The following is a 25,616-nucleotide window of genomic DNA, read 5'->3' as shown; positions in this document are numbered from 1 at the left end:
TTTTAACCTTGTTGTTTTTTTAAGAAATTAAAGTTTATTTTTATTTCAGATAAAACTTTTGAGCAAAAATTTACATTATATTTATATGCGTGTATAAGGATAAATTTAAAGGTGCCCTCCATCCGAAATAATAAAGGGAATCAGCTTTCTTCTATATGGATCAATTTCATGCTGACTGTTATATTCTGCCCTATTCTGCAAGTACAATCTTAAATTAATGTGGGTGCTGGACAATTCGCTTTCATGTTTACTTCCTTCCTGCCCAGCCCCACTGTCCCTTTACCCCGCGGGGGGGGGGGGGGTGAAAGACATGAAGGACCACTGGACCATATGACCACTGTGATTGGTTGTCAAAATGGCATAGCTCCCAACTGTCCCTTATTTGGAGGGACTGTCGCTGATTTGGAGCAATGTCCCTCATTCCACCTCATTTGTCCCTCATTTTGGTCTGATCCATATAGTTGTATATAAAATGCACTTTTTATCTTTCAAAAAGTGTTTCCCAGTGCTAAACCTTTCATCCATGTTCTAAATTGCTGCATTTGAACATTTTAAAAGCCAATATAAAGGAATAATAGTGGTAAAAAAAAAAGTCCTTGTGGATTTAATTAACATTTTTTGGTTAGTTCTCCTTTAAGGGGTGTGGCAGGGGGCATGTCCTAAACCTACATACAATTGTTAGTAGGGGTCCCTCATTCCCAGCTCAAAATGTTGGGAGGTATGAAATGGTCACATTATAGGGAGCCAGTCCTGCCAGTTTCCAATCATTACTGGAGACCAGGAGCTATGACAGCTTGGTCACTGTGCTGGGAGTACCCAGTTAGTGCACTCTCAGCTGCCCATGGACACAAAGCACTTGGGCATTAAAGACCACCCTCTTTGCAGCCGCACATATATGTTACATGTAGAGTTGCCGCCTCATCCCTTTAAAACTGAACGCATATTAATTACACATGCTCTGTGGCTAATTAGGGTGGTGATTAAACTCACTTGGTGCCTTATCTGCATTAAACTAGCCTCAGAACCTGTGTAATTCATATGTGTTTGGGTTTAAAGGGATGAGGTGGCAACCCTAGTTACATGAGCAGCAAGAGGTTTAAAACAGTCCTGTGTACAATGGGAGGGGGCTTCAAAGCACAGAACTATGATATAGAAGCTAGAGTACCTCCTATGCCGCATACACACGACCAGACTTTACGGCAGACTTTGTCCTGCGGACTTTACGACGGACTTTACGACAGACTTTCCGAATGAACAGACTTGCCTACACACGATCAACCAAAGTCCGACGGATTTGTACATGATGACGTATGACCGGACTAAAACAAGTAAATTCATAGCCAGTAGCCAATTGCTGCCCTAGCGTTGGTTTTTGTCCGTCGGACTAGCAAACAGACGAGCGGACTTTTCGACCGGACTCGAGTCCGTCGAAAAGATTTGAAACATGTTTCATTTCTAGGTCCGTCGAACTTTTGGGGAAAAAAAGTCAGCTGGAGCCCACACAGGATCGAATTGTCCGACGGACTCCAGTATGCTAGTCTGGTAAGTATGCCGTAAAGTACGGTCGTGTGTAGAAATTATGTGAGAGCCCACTGCACTTGGCTTGGGGAGCATCAGGGGAATTTAATAACGCCTTAAAGCATTTGTTAACCTAAAAAAAAAAAGATCCTGTTCCTTAAAAGCATGTATCACCTTAAATACCTGGCTGATCCTGACAGTTTCTGCCCTCCCATCTGAAGGCTGACCACGGTGTAACATGGCTGCTGAGCCCTGATACCGTGGTCAGATTACGTGCCTCCGTTATCCGCTGTGTCCTCTATCCTCCCCTGTGCTCTCTCCCCCCTACCTCCCTGCCTGTCAGCTCCATGTCTGTGCCCCCCCCTCTGCTCCGGCTGCTCTAATTACTATTAATTTCTTACACTATCCTCTCTGGTTATGTATGTAATGTCCCCCTGTGATTGTGCTTTATAAAAATAATGCAGTATATACCTTGTTTACAGAGCGCTGATCAGCGCTGATCTGACCCGCCGCGTCTCTCCTCTCTTGCATGACAGCTGCAGCGGGTAGGGCCACCTCTCTCCTCCTCCCCTCCTAACTGACGTAAGCAGGGGATCCTTGGCCCCGCCCCCTGCATCTGTTGGGCCGAGAGAGGAGAGAGGCGGCGGGTCAGATCAGCGCTCTGTAAACAAGGTATATACTGCATTATTTTTATAAAGCACAATCACAGGGGGACATTACATACTGTACATAACCAGAGAGGATAGTGTAAAGTTAAGTTGGTGGGTTAACAACCACTTTAATGGCACTTTTCTGCCAGTAGTTTCCTTTAGAACTACCTGTGCCTAAGACCTCATGCACACTGGGCGTTTCAGCCCTGGGGCATGCAATCCTGGAAATCCTACCATACTGGTACAGGGGACAGAGGGGGAAGGCACAGCCTCACCAGTGAGCCCCCCCGCTGCCAGCAGCCTGTAAAACTCTAAACTCTTAGACGCAGTATGCACCCAAGGATGAGTGCCCAGCACACAGATTTTGAGATGTCCAGTTTCTGCAGACAGCCATGATAGAGGTGCACACAGGAGCTGGCACAAACCATTGTTCCATAAGTAGGAATGTGTGTTCAAATGTAATGTACAAATGAGACTTCTGAAGAGACAAATCAAACTTACAATGCGTAGTAAAAAGGATTTAAACATATATTTATACCACAGGTAACATCGGTAACCCGATCTTGGTTTGATCAGATGCTTTGGAGGCCTAAAAGGATAGATATGGGATCTAATAGACCCCAGATCTCTCTAAAAAGAGGAGCTGTCACTGCCCCATGCTATCAGAAGGGATGTTGTTCATCCCTTCTAATAGCAATAAAAGAGATACAAAAAAAAATGAAAGATACAGTGTGAAATTTTTATTGTAATAAAATAAAATTAAAAAAAAAGTTTAAACTGCCTCTGTACTCCTGTACTCATGTGCAATCATGAACGCACGTGCACATGTAAACAGTGACAAATCTGCAGAGGTGGAGTCTGGGGAGGGGCCTGGGGTGGGGTTGAGGTGGGATTAACCACTTACCGGCCGCCCACAGTCGTTATACGTGACTAATTTGACGTAGAATACCGGGGTTATGGCAGCAGATAGCTGCCATAACTCTGGTATTTTCTGAAACAGCGGGCGGTCGGCTTTCAGATAAAAGTGGTCTCCGCGGTGGATTTGCCACAAGATCACTTTTATCGGCGGCGTGAGAGGTGCCCCCCCTCCTCCCGCCTCGCTATGGTCATCTCCGACGCTTACCGGAGCCGTCAGTCGTGGCGGAGATGATTCGATCCGCTCCTCTGAGAGGCTGGATGCTGAGTGAGGGAAAGATGGCCCCCACTCAGCTCCACACCATTGGATGGGGAAAGCGACATCAAACATCACTTCCGCCCAATGGTCTTAGAGGGGAAAAAAAAAAATTATTGGAAAAAAAAGACTTTTTTTTATTGCATTAAAGTGTAAATGTGAGATCTGAGTTCTTTTTGACCCCAGATATCACATTAAAGAGGTTCTGTTATTTTTATTCAATTTAGGTACTTATATAGCGCCATCAATTTACACAGCGCTTTACATATACATTGTACATTCACATCAGTCCCTACCCTCAAGAAGCTAACAATCTACGGTGTGCTTTTTTTCTATTGCAAGGGATGTTTAGGAATAAAAGTGATCCATTTTTTTTTTTAAATGGACAATGTAAACATAAAAAGTAAAATAAATAAGAATAATAAAAAAAAAATATTTAAAGCGCCCCGTTCTACCGCGCAGAAGTGAACGCATATGTAAGTCGTGCCTGCATATGAAAACGGTGTTCAAACCACACATGTGAGGTATCGCCGCGATCATTAGAGCGAGAGCAATAATTCTAGCAAAAGACTTCCTCTGTAACTCTAAACAGGTAACCTGTAGAAATTTTTAAACATTGCCAATGGAGATTTTTAAGTGCCAAAGTTTTTCACCTTTTGAAGCATGACATGTTGGGTATCAATTTACTTGGCATAACATCATCTTTCACAATATAGGAAAAAATGGGCTAACTTTACTGTTGTCTTATTTTTTAATTCAAAAAAGTGTATTTAAAAAAAAAAATTGCGCTTGTAAGACCGCTGCGCAAATACGGTGTGACATAAAGTATTGCAATGACCGCCATTTTAATTCTCTTGGGTGTCTGAAAAAAATATATAATGTTTGGGGGTTCTAAGCAATTTTCTAGCCAAAAAAAAATCTGATTTTAACTTGTAAACAGATCTCAAAAAGAGTCTCGGTCTAGAAGTGGTTAAAAGGGGGCCGTCAGGTAGGCTGTACAGGGCCCCATGATTTCTGAGGCTCTGCATGTTTTACAATGCAGTATGATGCCTGTTATCACACTGTGAATTAGCCCCTAAGGTGAATCTTTAGGTTTCCTGTATTCCAACTTTTTTTATAAAAGTCTACACATGAGACAAAAAAAGAAGAACGCCTGAGGAGCAATGAGACACAGAGGGCTCAGGCTGAATGAAGAAAGGAAAGCCAGGAGCAAAAAGTGATCACTATCATTATGAACGATCCCAGAGCAGAAGACAGAGAAAACAGAGCCCAAAGGTCTGTGCCAGCTACAAAGATGGCCGCCTGAGTCCGGCGTATCGTACATGTCATAGGGTGCCAGGGACTCTGGGAGTGGCTGACTGCTGTGCAAGGCAGAGCCACGGCACTATCCTATTGGCTAAGTGAGAGGTAGTGGGTGTGGTTGGACTGGCGGGAACATTGAGCCTGGCGGTAGATTGAAGTGAGTGGCCGGCTCGTAGTGCTGTCTATGAGATCGGATTCAGACATAAGTGGATCACCTCCCTTCCACCTCACAGTCCTAATCGGATTTCTACTAATCCTCAGGTGACGTCCATCCATCCCCGACTCACATCCCTTTCCCTTCTTCACATACCGCCACACCATGAGCCGCAAACCCCGAGCCGTCCCGGCCTACCCCGAGCCGTCCGCAGAGGATGGGGACAGGAAGTTCTCCAAGTTTGTGAGTATCCGGGGACACTGTGTGTGTGTGACAACGTGTACACCTCCTATGGGGCCGGGGGGACTGTCACCTCCTGTCATAGATGTATGCTGGTCATATCATCTCAGGGACTGTCACCTTTCCTGTCTGGTACTATTACCTCTCTCATCATTCAGGTCTACATTCTGTCAGGGACTTTCCCCTCTTCTTCCACAGGACTCTAACTATATCATCTCAGGGACTGTCACCTCTCCTGTCACCCCATCTCAGGGACTGTCACCCCATCTCAGGGACTGTCACCTCATCTCAGGGACTGTCACCTCATCTCAGGGACTGTCACCTCTCCTGTCACCTCATCTCAGGGACTGTCACCTCTCCTGTCACCTCATCTCAGGGACTGTCACCTCTCCTGTCACCCCATCTCAGGGACTGTCACCTCATCTCAGGGACTGTCACCTCATCTCAGGGACTGTCACCTCATCTCAGGGACTGTCACCTCTCCTGTCACCTCATCTCAGGGACTGTCACCTCTCCTGTCACCTCATCTCAGGGACTGTCACCTCATCTCAGGGACTGTCACCTCTCCTGTCACCTCATCTCAGGGACTGTCACCTCTCCTGTCACCTCATCTCAGGGACTGTCACCTCTCCTGTCACCTCATCTCAGGGACTGTCACCTCTTCTGTCACCTCATCTCAGGGACTGTCACCTCTTCTGTCACCTCATCTCAGGGACTGTCACCTCTTCTGTCACCTCATCTCAGGGACTGTCACCTCTTCTGTCACCTCATCTCAGGGACTGTCACCTCTTCTGTCACCTCATCTCAGGGACTGTCACCTCTCCTGTCATTTGGAGTCTACTGACTGTGCGCGATCGGAGGCTGTCACCTGTACTGACTGTGCGCGATCGGAGGCTGTCACCTGTACTGACTGTGCGCGATCGGAGGCTGTCACCTGTACTGACTGTGCGCGATCGGAGGCTGTCACCTGTACTGACTGTGCGCGATCGGTGGCTGTCACCTGTACTGACTGTGCGCGATCGGTGGCTGTCACCTGTACTGACTGTGCGCGATCGGTGGCTGTCACCTGTACTGACTGTGCGCGATCGGTGGCTGTCACCTGTACTGACTGTGCGCGATTGGTGGCTGTCACCTGTACTGACTGTGCGCGATTGGTGGCTGTCACCTGTACTGACTGTGCGCGATTGGTGGCTGTCACCTGTACTGACTGTGCGCGATCGGTGGCTGTCACCTGTACTGACTGTGCGCGATCGGTGGCTATCACCTGTACTGACTGTGCGCGATCGGAGGCTGTCACCTGTACTGACTGTGCGCGATCGGAGGCTGTCACCTGTACTGACTGTGCGCGATCGGAGGCTGTCACTTGTACTGACTGTGCGCGATCGGAGGCTGTCACTTGTACTGACTGTGCGCGATCGGAGGCTGTCACTTGTACTGACTGTGCGCGATCGGAGGCTGTCACTTGTACTGACTGTGCGCGATCGGAGGCTGTCTTCTCTTTGCTGGATATATGGGGATGTCTCTGCTGGATTGGGATGTGTCTTTGGGGATGTCTCTTTGCTGGCTTGGGCCTTCTCTTTGCTATATTGTGATTTGTCTTTGGTAAATATATGGGGATGTCTCTTTTTGCTGAATATATGGGGCTCTCTTTGCTGGATTGGATTCATTTTCGTATAATAAGTTGTAAGAGTGTTAAAATAAAAGTGGGTGCACTGAAGAGCTCGGTGGGTGGATTCTGTGGGACGGCCCTGGGGGATGTTGGTGGTCAGGCCCAGGGGGCGCGCCCCCTAAAATGGTGTAAGGGGCCCCAAAATGTCTTATGACTGCTCCTATCTGTACAGTCTGTGTCTGATCAGGGATCGCTAACTCTCCTGTCTGTGTCCTGTCGGGGACTGTCGCCTCTCCTGTCTGTGTCCTGTCGGGGACTGTCGCCTCTCCTGTCGGGGACTGTCGCCTCTCCTGTCGGGGACTGTCGCCTCTCCTGTCGGGGACTGTCGCCTCTCCTGTCGGGGACTGTCGCCTCTCCTGTCGGGGACTGTCGCCTCTCCTGTCGGGGACTGTCGCCTCTCCTGTCGGGGACTGTCGCCTCTCCTGTCGGGGACTGTCGCCTCTCCTGTCTGTGTCCTGTCGGGGACTGTCGCCTCTCCTGTCTGTGTCCTGTCGGGGACTGTCGCCTCTCCTGTCTGTGTCCTGTCGGGGACTGTCGCCTCTCCTGTCTGTGTCCTGTCGGGGACTGTCGCCTCTCCTGTCTGTGTCCTGTCGGGGACTGTCAGCTCCCCAGGTATAGAGGTGTGTGGACTCCTCATAGTCGCCATTCGTGATAACTTTATTCAGCTATGATGTTAAAACAGAATAGAATAAAGATAGAGCTGTGCTTTATGTTGCTGGTGTGATAATATCGTAGATGTAAGGCTCGGTCCTGTCGCTGTCTCCATACTTCCCTGATGGTGGCCATGTTGCAGACATTACAGTTTTGTTGATAAATGTTTGTGTTTATGAAGCTGATTGTTGTTGTTTTGTATGTGGAGGGCGTACCTTCCAATCACATCGTACACTTCTCCCATGTGTCTTCCTGAGTCTGTGATTGGTAGAAGATGATCACAAGATTCTTTTTCTGGGGAGAGCAGATCTCCCTCCTTCTGTCCTCCCAGAAATCAGAACCCTTGTGCTGTGATGTAGATAGGGATTCCTGAAGGTATGAGTAATAGGCAGACAGATCAGGATGAGTGTGCACAGCCGTGGGTTGTAGTTGGGTGCAGTACATTGCACAGTTTGTCGCATTGCCATCCATTTTCAATTCCACATCTTGAACCGTACATATACAGTGCACCACACTTTGTACATACACTATGTATTGTGGTACTGGCCAACACAGACCATTCATAATCAGATGGCTTCCTTGACACAAAGCACCATGTAAACACATCAGTCAGCCAGCTACTATGGGGGCACTCGTGCAGGCACACCCCCAAGCAAGGCTGTGTACATATATGGACACACACAGTGCGGTTTAGCTCCGCCCTCCGTTCCCTCTTTACAGGATTTGATTGACAGCTGCCTCTGTGTCCTGTGGGAAGAGAGGAGAGCAGAGCTGCAGACAGGCACAGCGCTGATTGAGAGAGGAGTCTGGTAAGTATTTAGTAGGGCAGTACAACTACTGGGGCTTTTTTTTTTTTTTTTTTTTTTTACTTAATGCAGGAAATGTGTTAAGAAAAATATGTCCTGACTTTAGAACCACTTTAGTGGTCCCCACTCCCAGAACAGTCCCAGGTAAAAGGATAAAGCTTGGTAAGATGGATTAGGGCTTAGGATGGTGGGAGGTGTGGTGGAAGCGTAGCTTTTGCCAGGAGTGTGGCTTTGTATGTAGGTGTAGGAGTGTAGATACATACAATTTTATGTATTATGTCTGTCCCAGACAAATAGAAAGGAGGAATCTCCCCAGCTGGATTAAAGACGGCTATAGAACTTTACAGAGTTTTGGTCCTTTTCCCAGTCTATCCAAAAATGAAATAAAAAGTTTAGTGCTTTAAAATTATTGTAAACATCATTTTTTTTTCTAATAAACATGTTATACTTACCTGCTCTGTGAAATGGTGTTGCATAGCGCAGCTCCAATCATCTTCTGGGCCACTTCTGGCGCCTCCCCCCTGTCAAGTGCCCCCACAGCAAGCCTCCTGCTATGGGGGCACACATGTGGGCTCAATTCCAAGCTGATGGACACACTCAGCCCCGCCCCCTGCTCACTCCTAACAGGATGCGATTGACAGCAGCAGGAGCCAGTGGCTCCCACTGCTGCCTCTCTGTCCTGTGAGGAGAGAGAGAGCAGAGAGCTAGATCTCAGGTTAAAAGCTAGATTGAGATCAAGGTCATGTAAGTATTTAGGGGGGGGTGGGGGCTGGGTGATCCTATGCACAGATTGTTTTTTACCTTAATGCAGAGAATCCATAAATCACTTCCCGCCCGCCGTATGCAGAATGACGGCCGGGAAGTGGTTCTGTCATCCTGACTGGGCGTCATATGACGTCCAGCAGGAAAACATGCTGGCGCGTGCCCGTGGGTGCGTGCAGCGTGGCGATCGCGAGTATGGCGTGTCAGTCTGACACCCTGCATCTCTGATCGTAATAAGAAGCCTCTGTCAGAGGCTTCTTACCATGTGATCAGCTGTGACCAATCACAGCTGATCATCGCGTGAACCAGGAAGTTCCGGTAAACGGCATTCCTCGGTTCACGCTGACAGGGAGAGCCGATCGGCGGCTTTCCCTGTCAGAGGGGGGGGGGGTCTGTGCTGATGATCAGCACATTGATTATCAGCAAAGCCCCCTCAAATGTACAAATCACCTGCCAACCAGTGCCCAGCAATGTAAAAACAATAAATTCTGCCAGTGCCCCACACAGTGCCAATCGCTGCCCAGCAGTAACACCTGTCAGTACTTATCAGTACCTCATCATCAGTGCCACCTGTCAGTGCCCATCCCAGCTGCCTGTCGGTGCCCATCAGTGCTGCATATCAGTGCCCATCGATTCTACATATCAGTGCCAATCATCAGTGCTCATCAGTGAAGGGGAAAACAAAATTTTATGACAGAAACTAAAAAAAAATCTTTTTTTTTTTTTCAAAAATTTCGGTCTTTTTTAGTTTGTTTAGCAAAAAATAAAAACCGCAGAGGTGATCAAATACCACCTAAAGAAAGCTCTATTTGTGGGAAGAAAATTATAAAAATTTACTTTTAGTACAGTGTTGTATGACCACGCAATTGTCATTCAAAGTGTGACAGCGCTGAAAGCTGAAAATTGTCCTGGGCAGGAAGGTGTGTAAGTGCCTGTTATTGAAGTGGTTAATCCACTTTTGGCTTCTCAGAAGTCAGCACTAGATTCCATGGGTTTGGTAAGTACGTGCTTTTCCCGCTGCTCACTTTTTTCCTTTTTTCAATACAGAGCGATACCTCCTTATAATTCTTGACTCTGTTTGGGCCCTTACACATTGGTGACAGTGTTTACTGCCCTCAAAAAAGTGATTTGTGGTTGAATGTTTTTCAGAGGACAATAAGGCTGCTTTTACACTGAAAGCGTCATCCGTTAGTGGTAAAGCGCCCCCCCGGCCACTTACCGAAGCTGTCGGTAGGGGCAGGGGTGATCTGATCCTGTGTTTTCTGTGGTATAAAGCTGAGTGAGGGGAGGATGGGCACCATACCAGTACAGGGTGGAAGCGACGACAGAACGTCACTTCAGCCCATAGCTCTTAAAGCAAGATTTTTTTTTTAATTGTATTTTAGTGTAAATATGAGATCTGAGGTCTTTTTGATCTCAGATCACATATTTAAGAGGTCCTGTCATGCTTTTTTCTATCACAAGGGATGTTTACATTCCTTGTAATAGGAATAAAATTACCACAATTTTTTTTTTTTTAAAAGAACAGTGTAAAAATAAAAGGTAAAGAAAAACATTTTTTAAACGCGCCCCATCCTGCTGAGCTTGCGTGTAGAAACGAATGCATACGTGAGCAGCGCCCGCATATGAAAACGGCGTTCAAACCACATGTGAGGTATCACCTCGATCGTTAGAGCGAGAGCAATAATTCTAGCCCTAGACCTCCTCTGTAACTCAAATTAAGCAACCTGTAGAATTTTTTAAACGTTGCATATGGAGATTTTTAAGGGTAAAAGTTTGTTGCCATTCCACGAGCCGGTGCAATTTTGAAACGCAACATGTTTGGTATCAATTTACTCGGCGTAACATCATCTTTCACAAGATAAAAAAAAAAATTGAGCTAACTTTACCGTTGTCTTTTTTTAATACAAAAAAGCGATTTTTTTTTTTTCTAAAAAGAAAGTGTGCTTGTAAGACCGCTGCGAAAATACGGTGTGACAAAGTATTGCAACGACCACCACTTTATTCTCTAGGGTGTTAGAAAAAAAATATAATGTTTGGGGGTTCTAAGTTATTTTCTAGCAAAAAAAAAAAAAAAAAAGATTTTTAACTTGTAAACAACAAGTTTGAAAAATAGGCCCAGTCTTAAAGTGGTTAAAGAAAACAAAATCCAGTAGCATGATATAATTCCTTAACATAAATCCTATATGGCAATTAACACTTCTTTGTTTAGTATCACTTTAAACGCTGAAACTAAATTGAGCTGAATATAGTGAGGAAGTATCACCTCAAGGTAGCTTTGGAAGAAATGCTTCCCTTGGGGCTTTGATAATTCTTATAGAAAGTTGATCATTTCTGGCATATTACTAGCAAGACAGCTGCTTGTATAATGTACATCCATGTAATCTGCTGAATTTAGCTCTGTCTTTGTTAAACATTAAGAACAGGTGTGGAAGTGCAGTACTGATTTATTTAGACGCGTGTCCCTTCTATTTATAGCTACAAGCTTTACAGATGAATATATTTTGCATTCCTTTCTGCAAAAAAAAAAAATACATTTGAATTGGAAAGCCTAGAGTGTTGGAATATCCTGTTCGGTTTGTCGGGCTACTGCATGGAAATGTTTGTTATATGAGAATCTTTACTGGCAAATTTATTCTCTTCAGGTTCAGAATTCCTCAGACATGCCCAATTGATTGTGATGCCCTTATCTTATATCGACCATGCTGTGATATTTGCCCCAGGAGTGTATTGTACTCTGTATGTTAATAAACAGTTTGAACAAGGAAATAAATGCCCATTTGTAATAATTCCTTGCATACAACCATGCATCCACATTCTGTTGTAAATCGGTTTGTAAAAATCACGATCTAGATTCAACTCCCCCTCACGATCTCTATGCAGCAATACCCCGATTCATTCATGTAACAAGTGCAGAGAGTTCTCTGCTCACCTGTCAAAACAAAATTGTCAGGGCTGGAAGCTAACTGTAAATATTGTAACATTTCATTCCTTTAGAGCTCAAAGGGATGAACTTTGGTCTGTAAATGAGGACAGTTTAACCACTTAAAGATTAAACCTTTTTCTGACACTTGTTGCTTACAAGTTAAAATCAGTATTTTTTGCTAGAAAATTACTTAAAACCTCCAAACATTATATCGTGTGTTTTTTTTTTTTTTTTTTTTTTTTTTTTTTTTAGCAGAGACCCTAGAGAATAAAATGGCGGTTGTTGCAATATTTTATGTCACACTGAATTTGAGCAGCGGTCTTTCAAATGCAATTTTTTGGGAAAAAATACACTTCAATAAAAAAAAAAAAAAAAAAAAACTAGACCGTAAAATTTGCCCAATTTTTTTCTCTATAATGTGAAAGATGACGTTAGGCCGCGAGAATCGTAATCTTCTAAGCAAATAAATTGTGATTCTCATCTTAGCCGGAATCGTGCAGCTATAATATATATATATATGTGTGTGTGTGTGTGTATGTAGCCCCCCCTCTAGTGTGTGCTCCTAATAGTGGCAGTGTAGGAAAATTTACCTGACTCTTTTTTTTTTTTTTTTAAGCCTGAGAGTCTTAATTGGGTCAGGGCTCACTAGAGTTCAGGGCTGAGTGACTCACCTTGGCAGCTCTCTGGTGCCTCCCCATGATGTGTGGAAGGTTGGAGAACCTACTAGAACTAGAGGACGGAGATAGGAGGAGCGGCCATGAATATTTATTAGGCCTTGGCCAATCCTCAGATGTGGGCTGGCAGGGGGCAGAGAAAACCCCATAAATAGACATGGGCCATTCTAGTCGCGGAGTCGGGTGGAAGACAGAGATGTGGTGCTGAGGAGAGGCTGTTGGTGGCCCTGAGGGAAAACCCTGCCGGGGAGGGGTGATCCCTCAGGCTGGTGCCCTAGAAGGATCCCACCACAGGAAGCATTTGGAGGAGAACCTTCAGGAGCGGCAGGGGGACAAAGCAAAGACAGTGAGTAGAGATCGGTACTGAGCAGGGACAACACAACGGCTGTAACAGTGCTCTCTGAAGGCAGCAGTGGGCATATTCTTTGTCCTTGCCCTGGGTAATCTCCATGGAATTGTTCCAGTCAGGCGGGACTGGGAGGAAGAACAGCCAGATGTGGCTGGAGGCAGGCAGGCGGGCTAGTATTTCTGCAAGCAAGTGGAACTGAGATCCGTGGCCACAAGGGAAGCAGGAGGAGGAATGTAATGCTGTTCACTCACATTGCACATCTTTGTCAAGGGATATTTATTATAGCAAAAAGTAAAACATTTTTTGTTTATAGCGCAAAAAATAAATGCAGATGTGATCAAATACCACCAAAAGAAAGCTCTATTTGTGGGAAAAAAAGGACGTCAATTTTGTTTTGGCGCAACATCGCACAATTGTCAGTTAAAGCTACGCAGTGCTGAATCGCAAAAATTGCTCTGGTCAGGAAGGGGGTTAAATCTTCCGGGGCTGAAGCGATTAAAATGGATTTTTTTTTAATTTTAAATGAAATGGAGCTTGGTTATGTAGCAGGAGGCTGTATACTCTGCAATATTTAAATTTTTGGTAAACTCATTCAATGAATCCAAGCACTGCAAGCTGAGATGACATGCACTGCATTGATGCATTCACACAATTTCACAGTAACCATGAGATAAACCTTCAGAAATATTCCTTTATCCTATTGTTTTGCAAATCTATGTACTCTACAAAATGTATGATTGAATCAGTTCTGATATTGCTGTTTTACTAACCTGACAGCTTATTATTCTAAATAGGAAACCTTTGTTTTGTTTGCAAATATTAAAGATTCCAACTACCAGTAGGAATAAATCTTACATTTAAAGAGCACCTTTCATTTCAGATCCATCATGGCAGCGCCTGTTAGTGGGCATCCACTCACCTGCTGCCACCACGTCCCTCACCTTGTTGTGTCACATTTAAAGTGAATGGGACTGTCGGTGAGTCAACAGCAGGGAGGAGCCGCTGTGGGACAGAGATGACAGTTGATCTTTAAAAATTATGATTTAAATTGAGTTAATTTAAATCAAGCTTTTTTTTTTTACTAGTGATTTAAATCAAATCCACCCTGGTCAGCAGTGCCTTTGACCTTGGAACTCTCCCATGAATGCTAATTTTGCCCAGTCTCTTATTGTTGAATCATGAACACTGATCTTACCTGAAGCAAGTAAGGCCTGCATTCTTTAGATGCTGTTCTGGGTGACCTCCTGGATGAGTCATCGTCATGCTCTTGGTAGGGCTGGGAGATTTTCCACAAAAAATCTGCGATTTTCTTAAAAAAAACTTGATTCACGATTCGAATCGAGATTTTTTTGTTTTTTTTGGACACCGCGCCGGTCCTGAAGAGCTGCGGGCAGGAGTTTTTAGGCGAGGCCGTGGTTTCTGCCTAGTCCGCGGCTTCCGGCCTCGCGGACTAGCCCGAAGCCGCAGCCTCACCTAAAAACTCCTGCCCGCAGCTCCTCAGGACCAGCGTGGAGAAAAAAAAAATTCTAGAAAAATCGATTTGCTTAAATTTTGAATCGATTTGACCTCTCGACTCGATTCAAGATTTAAATCGATTTTTTTTCCCCAGCCCTAGCTCTTGGAGTAATTTTTGTAGGCCGGCGACACTCCTGGGAAGGTTCACCACTGTTCCAAGTTATCTCCATTTGTGGATAATGGCTCTCCCCATGGTTCACTGGCGTTCCAAAGCCTTAGTAATGACTTTAAAAACCTTCCTAGACCGATACATGTACATTACTTTTGTTTCTAATCTGTTCTTGAATTTTTTTAGATTGTGGCATGATGTGTGGCTTTTTGTGATCTGTTAGCGTGCTTCACTTTGTCAGACAGCTTCTATTTATGTGATTTCTTGATTCATTGGGTCTGGCAGTAATCAGGCCTGGGTGTGGCAAGTTAAATTTACCTCAGCTTTCCAAAAATTTGTGGTTAATCACAGTTCATTCATGATTCAGCATGGGAGGGAGCAATTACTTTTTCACATAGGGCCATTTAAGTGTGAGAAATATGCAAAAAAAAAAAATCGGCATATATATATATATATATATATATATATATATATATATATATATATATATATATATATATATATATATATATATATATATATATATATATATATATATATACACACACTGCAGACTTTCAGCTTTAATTTGAGGGTATTTACATCCAAATCGGGTGAATGGTGTTCAATTACAACAGTTTGTATATGTGCCTCCCACTTTTTAAGGGACCAAAAGTAATGGGACAATTGGCTGCTCAGCTGTTCCATGGCCAGGTGTGTGTTATTCCCTCATTATCCCATTTACAAGGAGCAGATAAAAGGTCCAGAGTTCATTTCAAGTGTGCTATTTGCATTTGGAATCTGTTGCTGTCAACTCTCAATATGAGATCCAAAGAGCTGTAACTATCAGTGAAGCAAGCCATCATTAGGCTGAAAAAACAAAACAAACCCATCAGAGAGATAGCAAAAAACATTAGGTGTGGCCAAATCAAGTGTTTGGAACATCCTTAAAAAGAAAGAATGCACCGGTGAGCTCAGCAACACCAAAAGACCGGGAAAAGACCACGGAAAAAAACTGTGGTGGATGACCAAAGAATTCTTTCCCTGGTTAAGAAAACACTCTTCACAACAGTTGGCCAGATCAAGAACACTCCAGGAGGTAGGTGTATGTGTGTCAAAGTCAACAATCAATAGAAGACTTCCCCAGAGTGAATACAGAGGGTTCACCACAAGATGTAAACCATTGGTGAGCCTCAAAAACAGGAAGGCCAGATTAGAGTTTGCCAAACAACATCTAAAAAAGCCTTCACAGTTCTGTAACAACATCCTATGGACAGATGAGACCAAGATCTACTTGTACCAGAGTGATGGGAAGAGAAGAGTATGGACAAGGAAAGGAACTGCTCATGATCCAAAGCATACCACCTCATCAGTGAAGCATGGTGGTGGTAGTGTCATGGCATGGGCATGTATGGCTGACAATGGAACTGGTTCTCTTGTATTTATTGATGATGTGACTGCTGACAACAGCAGCAGGATGAATTCTGAAGTGTTTCGGGCAATATTATCTGCTCATATTCAGCAAAATGCTTCAGAACTCATTGGACGGCGCTTCACAGTGCAGATGGACAATGACCCGAAGCATACTGCGAAAGCAACCGAAGAGTTTTTTAAGGAAAAGAAGTGGAATGTTTTGCAATGGCCAAGTCAATCACCTGCCCTGAATCCAATTGAGCATGCATTTCACTTGCTGAAGACAAACCTGAAGGGAAAATGCCCCAAGAACAAGCAGAAACTGAAGACAGTTGCAGTAGAGGCCTGGCAGAGCATCACCAGGGATGAAACCCAGCGTCTGGTGATGTCTATGTGTTCCAGACTTCAGGCTGTAATTGACTGCAAAGGATTTGCAACCAAGTATTAAAAAGTGAAAGTTTGATGGATGATTGTTAATCTGTCCCATTACTTTTGGTCCCTTTTAAAAAGTGGGAGGCACATATACAAACTGTTGCAATTCCTACACCGTTCACCTGATTTGGATGTAAATACCCTCAAATTAAAGCTGAAAGTCTGCAGTTAAAGCACATCTTGTTCGTTTCATTTCAGATCCATTGTGGTGGTGTATAGAGCCAAAAAGATAAGAATTACGTAGATGTTCCAATATTTATGGACCTGACTATATAAGTGATGTATCCCAGAAGGCTGCGGGGAGGGAGGGCAAGAGAACTTAAACTCAGATCGCCTAGGTGATCCAAACAGAAGTGGTAATGGTTACCTGTACTACCCCCCCCCCCCCCCCCCCCCACCCCCAAAAAAGTGCCATTTCGTATGGAGGAAGGAGACCGGCTACAAAAATGCCCCAGCCAAAAACAGTTGATAACAGACTATGTGTGCATAGACACATAGGATGACATGATGGGAAGTTTAGTGACTGTATAAAAAAATGTGTGAAGCCATAAACAGCAGCTGTAAAAACGTCCAAAAATTTCCAGTGTGCATGAAGCCTTAACGTTTTTGATCCCATTGAAAAAAAAAACGCTAAAAAAACGCTATTGCAAAAAACATGCATGAGGCCTTAGAGGGGCTGCTGCACACAGAAGGCTTTTTCTCTTAATGTATAGAATGCATTAAGATAAAAAAAACCTTCTGCCAATCACTTTAACCACTTCACACCCGGCCTATAGCAAAATGACGGCTGGGCGGTGGTTCAGTTATCCTGACTGGGCGTCATATGACGTCCAGCAGGTTAAGCGCGGCGATCGGTGGTGCGGCGTGTCAGTCTGACACACCGCTACACCGATCTCGGTAAAGAGCCGCTGACTTATTTACAAAATTTACTAAAACCTACTTATTACCTACTTATTTGCAAAATTTTATTACGTAAACAAACTTTTTTTTTTTCAACATTTTCGGTCTTTTTTTTATTTGTTGCGCAAAAAATAAAAACCCCAGCAGTGATCAAGTACCACCAAAAGAAAGCTCTATTTGTGGGAACAAAATGATGATAATTGGGTACAATGTTGCATGACCGCGCAATTGTCATTCAAAGTGCGACAGCGCTAAAAGCTAAAAATTGTCTTGGGCAGGAAGGGGGAAAAGTGTCTGGAAGTGGTTAAGTAAAAGCCAACTTATCCATTGCTGGCCTCCTGAAAATACTTGTTGCCTGGCCACATCTGGCCTAAAATATTTTGATTCGCAGACCTGGAGCGAGCATGCAGCAAATTTTCAGGGCTCAGTGGTGGCAGCCTACAGAGTGTTTTTGTTTTTTTTTTTTTTTTTTACAGATTTCCAAGAAGACCATAGTTATCCAATGAACAACGGGTTTTTTGTTTCTACAGGAATGAGTAGTTATTTTCTGTTATTGCTCCAGGGTTATGTTATATGGTCAATTTCGATGTAAATAATATTTAGCAGCGTTCTGTTACATACAAAATTAGGGTTGTTTACAAACTGTATATATACATTATGAAAGCCGCTACCCATAAAATAATCTTTTTAGCCTGCAAGGTCACAATCTATCTTATTTTGGAAGTAAAAAATTATATGCAGTGATTGAATTATCTTTATTCATTGCTAAATAAATTGAATTTAAAATTGCTTTTTTATGTTTATTACAAATTAACACCTCTTATAACTTGCTTATGGAATACTGCTGTGTGGCAATTGCAGCATCTCACTTAAATGCAATTATCTTTAATAAGGTTTCTTATAGCGTTTAGTAACAAATGTCTATGCAGGGCTGTGTGAAATAGATAAGCAGTGGGTAATCTACTCTTTGTTTACTTGGTCAACTTAAGCCCCTGCCTGAGAACTGCCTGAGCATTACTGAGGGAATTAATTTCCACATACACTCCTGCCATTTAACCTATTATTTTTTTTTTAAGAATAATGACAGCAGACAAAGTTTTTTGCTGCAGAATTAAAGCGCTACCAACCCTTTTAGCACATAGAAGTGATACTGTCCTACAGACATGGACAAATTTGTTGGACTGCATGTTTCAGCTCATTTCATAAAGGTTTAGTAGGATGCAGAATAGTCCATTGCTCGTTCTTTGCATGCTTGCAGCGGTGTGTTTTTTGGCCGTTAGCTGACTAAGGACATATGACCTGCAACCGGGACAGAGCCGTTCCGAACAGCAGTGCATTTCATTGCTAAACTCCTTGACTATCTTGAGATTTCTTTGTGCCCTGCACTGATTCAAGGTGCCCTGTGCCAGACACAGCAAAGCATCCACAAAACATAGCCAAGCCCTCCTCCGTGTTTCACAGTTGGTATGGTGCTCGTTTCTTTAACAGCTTTTCCTTGTATGTGAACAAAGAGCTGATTTGACTTGCTAAAAAGTGCCAGTTTTGTCGCAACTGTCCAAAGGCCATTCTCTCAGAAAGAATTGTGGCTTCTTAATACAGTATGCATTTTAGCAAATTTCAATCAGACCTTCTTGTTTTTCCTTCAGTTCTATAGCTAAGCAGGGCAATAACTTCTCCGCAGGACGTGGAAACCTTACAAAAAGATCTGAGCAAGTTACTGGGGTGGGCGACTACATGGCAAATGAGGTTTAATGTGAAAATAATTAAAATAATGCATTTGGGTGGCAAGAATATGAATGTAATCTATCTATACACTGGGGGGAGAACCTCTGGGGGAATCTAGGATGGAAAAGGACCTGGGGGTCCTAGTAGATGATAGGCTCAGCAATGGCATGCAATGCCAAGCTGCTGCTAACAAAGCAAACAGAATATTGGCATGCATTAAAAAGGGGATCAACTCCAGAGATAAAATGATAATTCTCCCACTCTACAAGACTCTGGTCCGGCCGCACCTAGAGTATGCTGTCCAGTTCTGGGCACCAGTCCTCAGGAAGGATGTACTGGAAATGGAGCGAGTACAAAGAAAGGCAACAAAGCTAATAAAGGGTCTGGAAGATATTAGTTATGAGGAAAGGTTGCAAGCACTGAACTTATTCTCTCTGGAGAAGAGACGCTTGAGAGGGGATATGATTTCAATATACAAATACCGTACTGGTGACCCCACAATAGGGATAAAACTTTTTCGCGGAAGGTGGTTTAACAAGACACATGGCAACTCACGTGGCCACAAATTAGAAGAAAAGAGGTTTAACCTTAAACTGCGTAGAGGGTTCTTTACTGTAAGAGCAGCAAGGATGTGGGGGCATCAGCGGGTGGGGGGGGGGGGCATCGATAGTTTAAAAAAACTATTAGAAATAAGCACCTGAATGACAACAACATACAGGGATATACAATGTAATACTGACATATAATCACACACATAGGTTGGACTTCTGTCTTTTTTTTTTTTTTTTTTCAACCTCACCTACTATGTAACTATGTTTGTAACTATGTAACAATAGATTCCTCCACAAAAGATGGATGGTAAGATCGGACACTGATTCTCCTTGACTTTGGAGTTAAAGCATAACTCCACCCAAAAGGCTTTGTCGTTCTTCCCCCTCCTCTCTCATATTTGGTGTGTGCGTGGTTTTTTTTTTTTTTTTTTTTGGGAGGGGGGGAGCGAATACCTAGTTTTGACAGGCATCTGCTCCCACTTCTGCTCAGATCACTGAGGCAATCCAAGTGGAAGTTATCTTTCCCCTCTCCCTCCCCTCCATCTTCTGGGAGATGATGCAGGTCCCAGAAGACTGCAGGACCATTCACAAAGCCTGGGTGAGGATGGCGCTGGATCCCTGGACAGGTAAGTGTCCTTATATTAAAAGTCAGCAGCTACAGGATTTGTAGCTGCTGACTATTCATTTATTTTTTTGCTCAGACTTAACCTCCTTTTAAAATTAGTACCTCTTTGGACGTTTTCCTTGATGCTTTGTTTTCCATTTACACTATGCTTCTGTTCAGTCTGGGGTCAATTCTCTTTCAGCCATGTCCAGGGGGTTGGTTACACTACCATGAACCTTTTAAACCTCTTAATGTTTGTAACTGTAGCCACAGGAGCATCAAGCTGCTTGTAGATGGTCTTATAGCCTTTACCTTTGACATGCTGATTTTCATCATTTTCCTACCTCCAGACAACTCTTATTGGCCTTTTCTGGTCCATGTTGAGTGTGGTGCACATGATGATACCAAACAGCAGATTGACTACTTTTATCCATTCAAATAGAACAACAATATATTTATTACAGAAAACAGTTGACATGTCACTACGAGACAGTTATAATATTTTCTATGGGTACCAACAAATCTGTCCAGCATTATAGTTTATAAAAGGTCAAATATTGCCAAAAGGCACCAACCTCCTATATCGTATTGAGAAAAGAGGGAGATGGACCTTGAGGTGCCAACAAAAGCTCTTAAATATAATCTATATATTTTACAGTATTGTTCCAAATAAGTGTAAAAAGAAACATTCAAACGTTCATAAAAGACGAAGGCAGGAAAACAGTCCTCCCTCGGGACCCTCCCACAGAATAGCAGACACCTAACACATCAGGTAAATAATTTACAATATATTAGACAAATAACAACTGAGGTGTCTTCAGTGGGTAGGCAGTTTTGCTTTTATCTCCACGCATTTTGCAGGAGTTCCCTGCTTTTTTTCAGGAGGTGAGGGAAGGCTTAAAAATAGAACATAATATTTCACAGTACAAAATTTTTGTTGGCACCTCCAAATTCTATTTCACTCTTTTCTCTTATTCAAATCTGTCCAGCATTATATCTGTATAAAAAGCATTATTTTTTTTATCTCTTTTCACTCTTTGCTTTCCTAGATGACTTACCAAAGGCATGCAGGTATAATATGGTTGTTTTTTGGCCTGGTTCACACCTATGCATTTTTTTTTTTTTTTTGGTGCATTTTCTATTTTGCAGAAACGCACACATTTAACATGGTTTCCTATGGATGTAGTTCACATCTATGCATTTTATGGAAAGGGCCAGGGACTTGTTTTTGGTTCCATAGACTTCAATGGATCAAAAGCATGTATTGAAAAACACAAAATGCACCTGCAATATGCAAACTGCAACCTGAATAGGTGTGAATTAGGCCTTATAAGACATCACTTTTCAGGTGGAACAAAGCATTGTTTTCATTGACCTGCAATGGTATTTAACAAATTTGTCCACGTTTTTGTATTCGCTTGAATGGTTGGCGCAAACCTGCAATTGCACAAGCGCAGCAGCCTATTCACTTTAATGGGCTTCTGAAATGCAGGAAAAAGTTATCTGCACCTTTTTTTAAACTGCAGCCATTGGGAAAAGCACCATGCGATTTCCTCTACTCATAAGTGCACTGCATGTTTGGATGCATGGGGGTGCCGTTAAGAGTTAACGGTTGCTCTACGTGTCTGTAAAAGACCAGTGTGCTTTGGCTGTGGGTGGTTGGGGGGGAACAGGTGCAATTCTCGTACCCACAGCCACCTGCACAAATGTGAACCAATCCTTATTGCATTGTTTAGAGCAGGGGCTTTCAGGCACGAGGTGGACTTCTGCAGTAAGGAAAGGAGACTTTCTGAAGATCACATCTCCTGGCATTTTTTCGTGTGCCAGTTTTGGGTGACTACAGAAAAAAAAAACTGAGTACTGTCCGTGATACTTTTTTTTTCTTCTTTGCATTAACACTCAGATTTGCCCGACAAGCATTCGGGGTGTATCGCCTTCTTCAAGGACCATGCAGTACTAATGCACAAAGTTTTAACAGAATGTTAAATAAGATAACCTCAGAGGGGAAAGGAAAAAAACACAGTGCATAGCAAACTTAGTGCAAAGTGCACTAAGGCTAGGTACACATCTATTAGTGTTTTTATTGCGTTTTACAGAAACGCACTACAGTCCATTTAACATAGTTTCCTATGGGACACATTCACATCTATGCGTTTTTCAGCTGCTGCATTTTTGAAAAGGGTCAGGGACTTCATTTCCCGCAGTAGGTTGTGTTTTGCATGTAATAGACTTTAATGGATCTGCACCAAAAAACGCAAGTGTTGTGCGTTTTTGTATTTTGCATTTTTTTTTTTTTTTTTGGGCTAATAAAGTATGACCGTTCTGTTCATGTAGTGTGACTTTTCACTCTCTGGCATTCAAGAAGCATAAAAGTAGTTATAAATTCCCATCAAAGTCGCATCAAAGTAGTGCAGGAACATTTATGTGTCCAAAGTCTTATGTTAGGGTTCTAACCTTATTTCTAACCCATAAATGTGACTTTGAACACATAAAGGTTCCTGCACTACTTTGATGTTACAAACATTCCACTTACAAACGACTGCTACTTACAAACGGAGGGAGACAACAGGAAGTGAGAGGAAATCTACCCCTAGGAAGAGAAATGTACTCCTGTAAGACTTATTATGGGAAAAAGGTGTCCCCACTGAAGCTTTATCACCAATCCTTGTTTCCACAAAAACCCAGAATTTTCAAAATCCAATTGTCATAGGGACCGAAAATGAGGTGAAATCTTCTGAACAGGGGCACAGACAGCAAAATAAACATTACAGGGGTGTTAACCCTCCCCTGTGCTATCCAAAAAGCTTAACCACTTGAGCCCCGGACCATTATGCTGCCTAAGGACCAGAGGTCTTTTTCCAATTTGGCACTGCGTCGCTTTAACTGCTAATTGCGCGGTCATGCAATGCTGTACCCAAACGAAATTTGCGTCCTTTTCTTCCCACAAATAGAGCTTTCTTTTGATGGTATTTGATCACCTCTGCGGTTTTTATTTTTTGCGCTATAAACGGAAAAAGACCGAAAATTTTGAAAAAAAATTATATTTTCTACTTTTTGTTATAAAAAAAATCCAATAAACTAAATTTTAGTCATACATTTAGGCCAAAATGTATTCGGCCACATGTCTTTGGTAAAAAAAATGTCAATAAGCGTATATTTATTGGTTTGCGCAAAAGTTATAGCGTCTACAAACTAGGGTACATTTTCTGGAATTTACACAGCTTTTAGTTTATGACTGCCTATGTCATTTCTTGAGGTGCTAAAATGGCAGGGCAGTACAAAACCCCCACAAATGACCCCATTTTGGAAAGTAGACACCCCAAGGAAATTGCTGAGAGGCATGTTGAACCCATTGAATATTTATTTTTTTTGTCCCAAGTGATTGAAAAATGACAAAAAAAAAAAAAATATTTACAAAAAGTTGTCACTAAATGATATATTGCTCACACAGGCCATGGGCCTATGTGGAATTGCACCCCAAAATACATTCAGCTGCTTCTCCTGAGTATGGGGATACCACATGTGTGGGACTTTTTGGGAGCCTAGCCGCGTACGGGGCCCCGAAAACCAATCACCGCCTTCAGGATTTCTAAGGGTGTAAATTTTTGCTTTCACTCTTCACTGCCTATCACAGTTTCGGAGGCCATGGAATGCCCAGGTGGCACAAAACCCCCCAAAATGACCCCATTTTAGAAAAGTAGACACCCCAAGCTATTTGCTGAGAGGCATATTGAGTCCATGGAATATTTTATATTTTGACACAAGTTGCGGGAAAGTGACACTTTTTTTTTTTTTTTTTTCATAAAGTTGTCACTAAATGATATATTGCTCACACAGGCCATGGGCATATGTGGAATTGCACCCCAAAATACATTTAGCTGCTTCTCCTGAGTATGGGGATACCACATGTGTGGGACTTTTTGGGAGCCTAGCCGCGTACGGGACCCCGAAAACCAATCACTGCCTTCAGGATTTCTAAGGGTGAAAATTTTTGATTTCACTCTTTACTGCCTATCACAGTTTCGGAGGCCATGGAATGCCCAGGTGGCATAAAACCCCCCCAAATGACCCCATTTTGGAAAGTAGACACCCCAAGCTATTTGCTGAGAGGCATGGTGAGTATTTTGCAGCTCTCATTTGTTTTTGAAAATGAAGAAAGACAAGAAAAAACATTTTTTTTTTTCTTTTTTCAATTTTCAAAACTTTGTGACAAAAAGTGAGGTCTGCAAAATACTCACTATACCTCTCAGCAAATAGCTTGGGGTGTCTACTTTCCAAAATGGGGTCATTTGGGGGGGTTTTGTGCCACCTGGGCATTCCATGGCCTCCGAAACTGTGATAGGCAGTGAAGAGTGAAATCAAAAATTCACGCCCTTAGAAAGCCTGAAGGCGGTGCTTGGTTTTCGGGGTCCCGTACGCGGCTAGGCTCCCAAAAAGTCTCACACATGTGGTATCCCCGTACTCAGGAGAAGCAACAGAATGTATTTTGGGGTGTAATTTCACATATTCCCATGGCATGTTTGAGCAATATATCATTTAGTGACAACTTTGTGCAAAAAAAAAAAAAAAATTTGTCTCTTTCCCGCAACTTGTGTCGCAATATAAAATATTCCATGGACTCGACATGCCTCTCAGCAAATAGCTTGGGGTGTCAACTTTCCAAAATGGGGTCATTTGGGGGGGTTTTGAACTGTCCTGGCATTTTATGCACAACATTTAGAAGCTTATGTCACACATCACCTACTTTTCTAACCACTTGAAGACAAAGCCCTTTCTGACACTTATTGTTTACATGAAAAAGTTTTTTTTTTTTGCAAAAAAATTACTTTGAACCCCCAAACATTATATATTTTTTTTAAAGCAAATGCCCTACAGATTAAAATGGTGGGTGTTTCATTTTTTTTTTTTCACACAGTAATTGCGCAGCGATTTTTCAAACGCATTTTTTGGGGAAAAAACACACTTTTTTAAATTTTAATGCACTAAAACACACTATATTGCCCAAATGTTTGATGAAATAAAAAAGATGATCTTAGGCCGAGTACATGGATACCAAACATGACATGCTTTAAAATTGCGCACAAACGTGCAGTGGCAACAAAATAAATACATGTTTAAAAGCCTTCAAAAGCCTTTACAGGTTACCACTTTAGATTTACAGAGGAGGTCTACTGGAAAAATTACTGCACTCGATCTGGCCTTCGCGGTGATACCTCACATGCATGGTGCAATTGCTGTTTACGTATGACGCCAGACCGCCGCTTGCGTTCGCCTTAGCGCGAGAGCAGGGGGCGACAGGGGTGCTTTTTTTTTTTTTTTTTTTTTTTTTTTTTCTTTATTATTTTTTTGCTTTTTTAATCTTACTTTTAAACTGTTCCTTTCATATTTTTTTTTTTTAATCATTTTTATTGTTATCTCGGGGAATGTAAATATCCCCTATGATAGCAATAGGTAGTGACAGGTACTCTTTTTTGAAAAAATTGTGGTCTATTAGACCCTAGATCTCTCCTCTGCCC

General features: G+C 42.8%; 1 protein-coding gene across 1 annotated transcript in view; it reads left to right on the top strand.

The window, feature by feature from the left end:
* The first annotated feature begins 4,757 nt into the window (after positions 1–4,757).
* The window catches only part of DIAPH3 (diaphanous related formin 3), a 1,160,230-nt gene continuing 1,139,371 nt past the window's right edge, over positions 4,758–25,616 (top strand). The window contains exon 1 of the mRNA XM_073614238.1: positions 4,758–5,038. Within this exon, the coding sequence (XP_073470339.1) occupies positions 4,961–5,038 (78 nt within the window). The 5' untranslated portion in view covers positions 4,758–4,960. The remainder of the gene's footprint in view (positions 5,039–25,616) is intronic.

This window comes from Aquarana catesbeiana, linkage group LG02, assembly GCF_042186555.1.
Source record: "Aquarana catesbeiana isolate 2022-GZ linkage group LG02, ASM4218655v1, whole genome shotgun sequence".
In the NCBI taxonomy this organism is placed as follows: domain Eukaryota; kingdom Metazoa; phylum Chordata; class Amphibia; order Anura; family Ranidae; genus Aquarana; species Aquarana catesbeiana.
The sequence above is the reverse complement of the archived record's forward strand: the minus strand, read 5'-3'. Positions and strand labels throughout refer to the sequence as shown.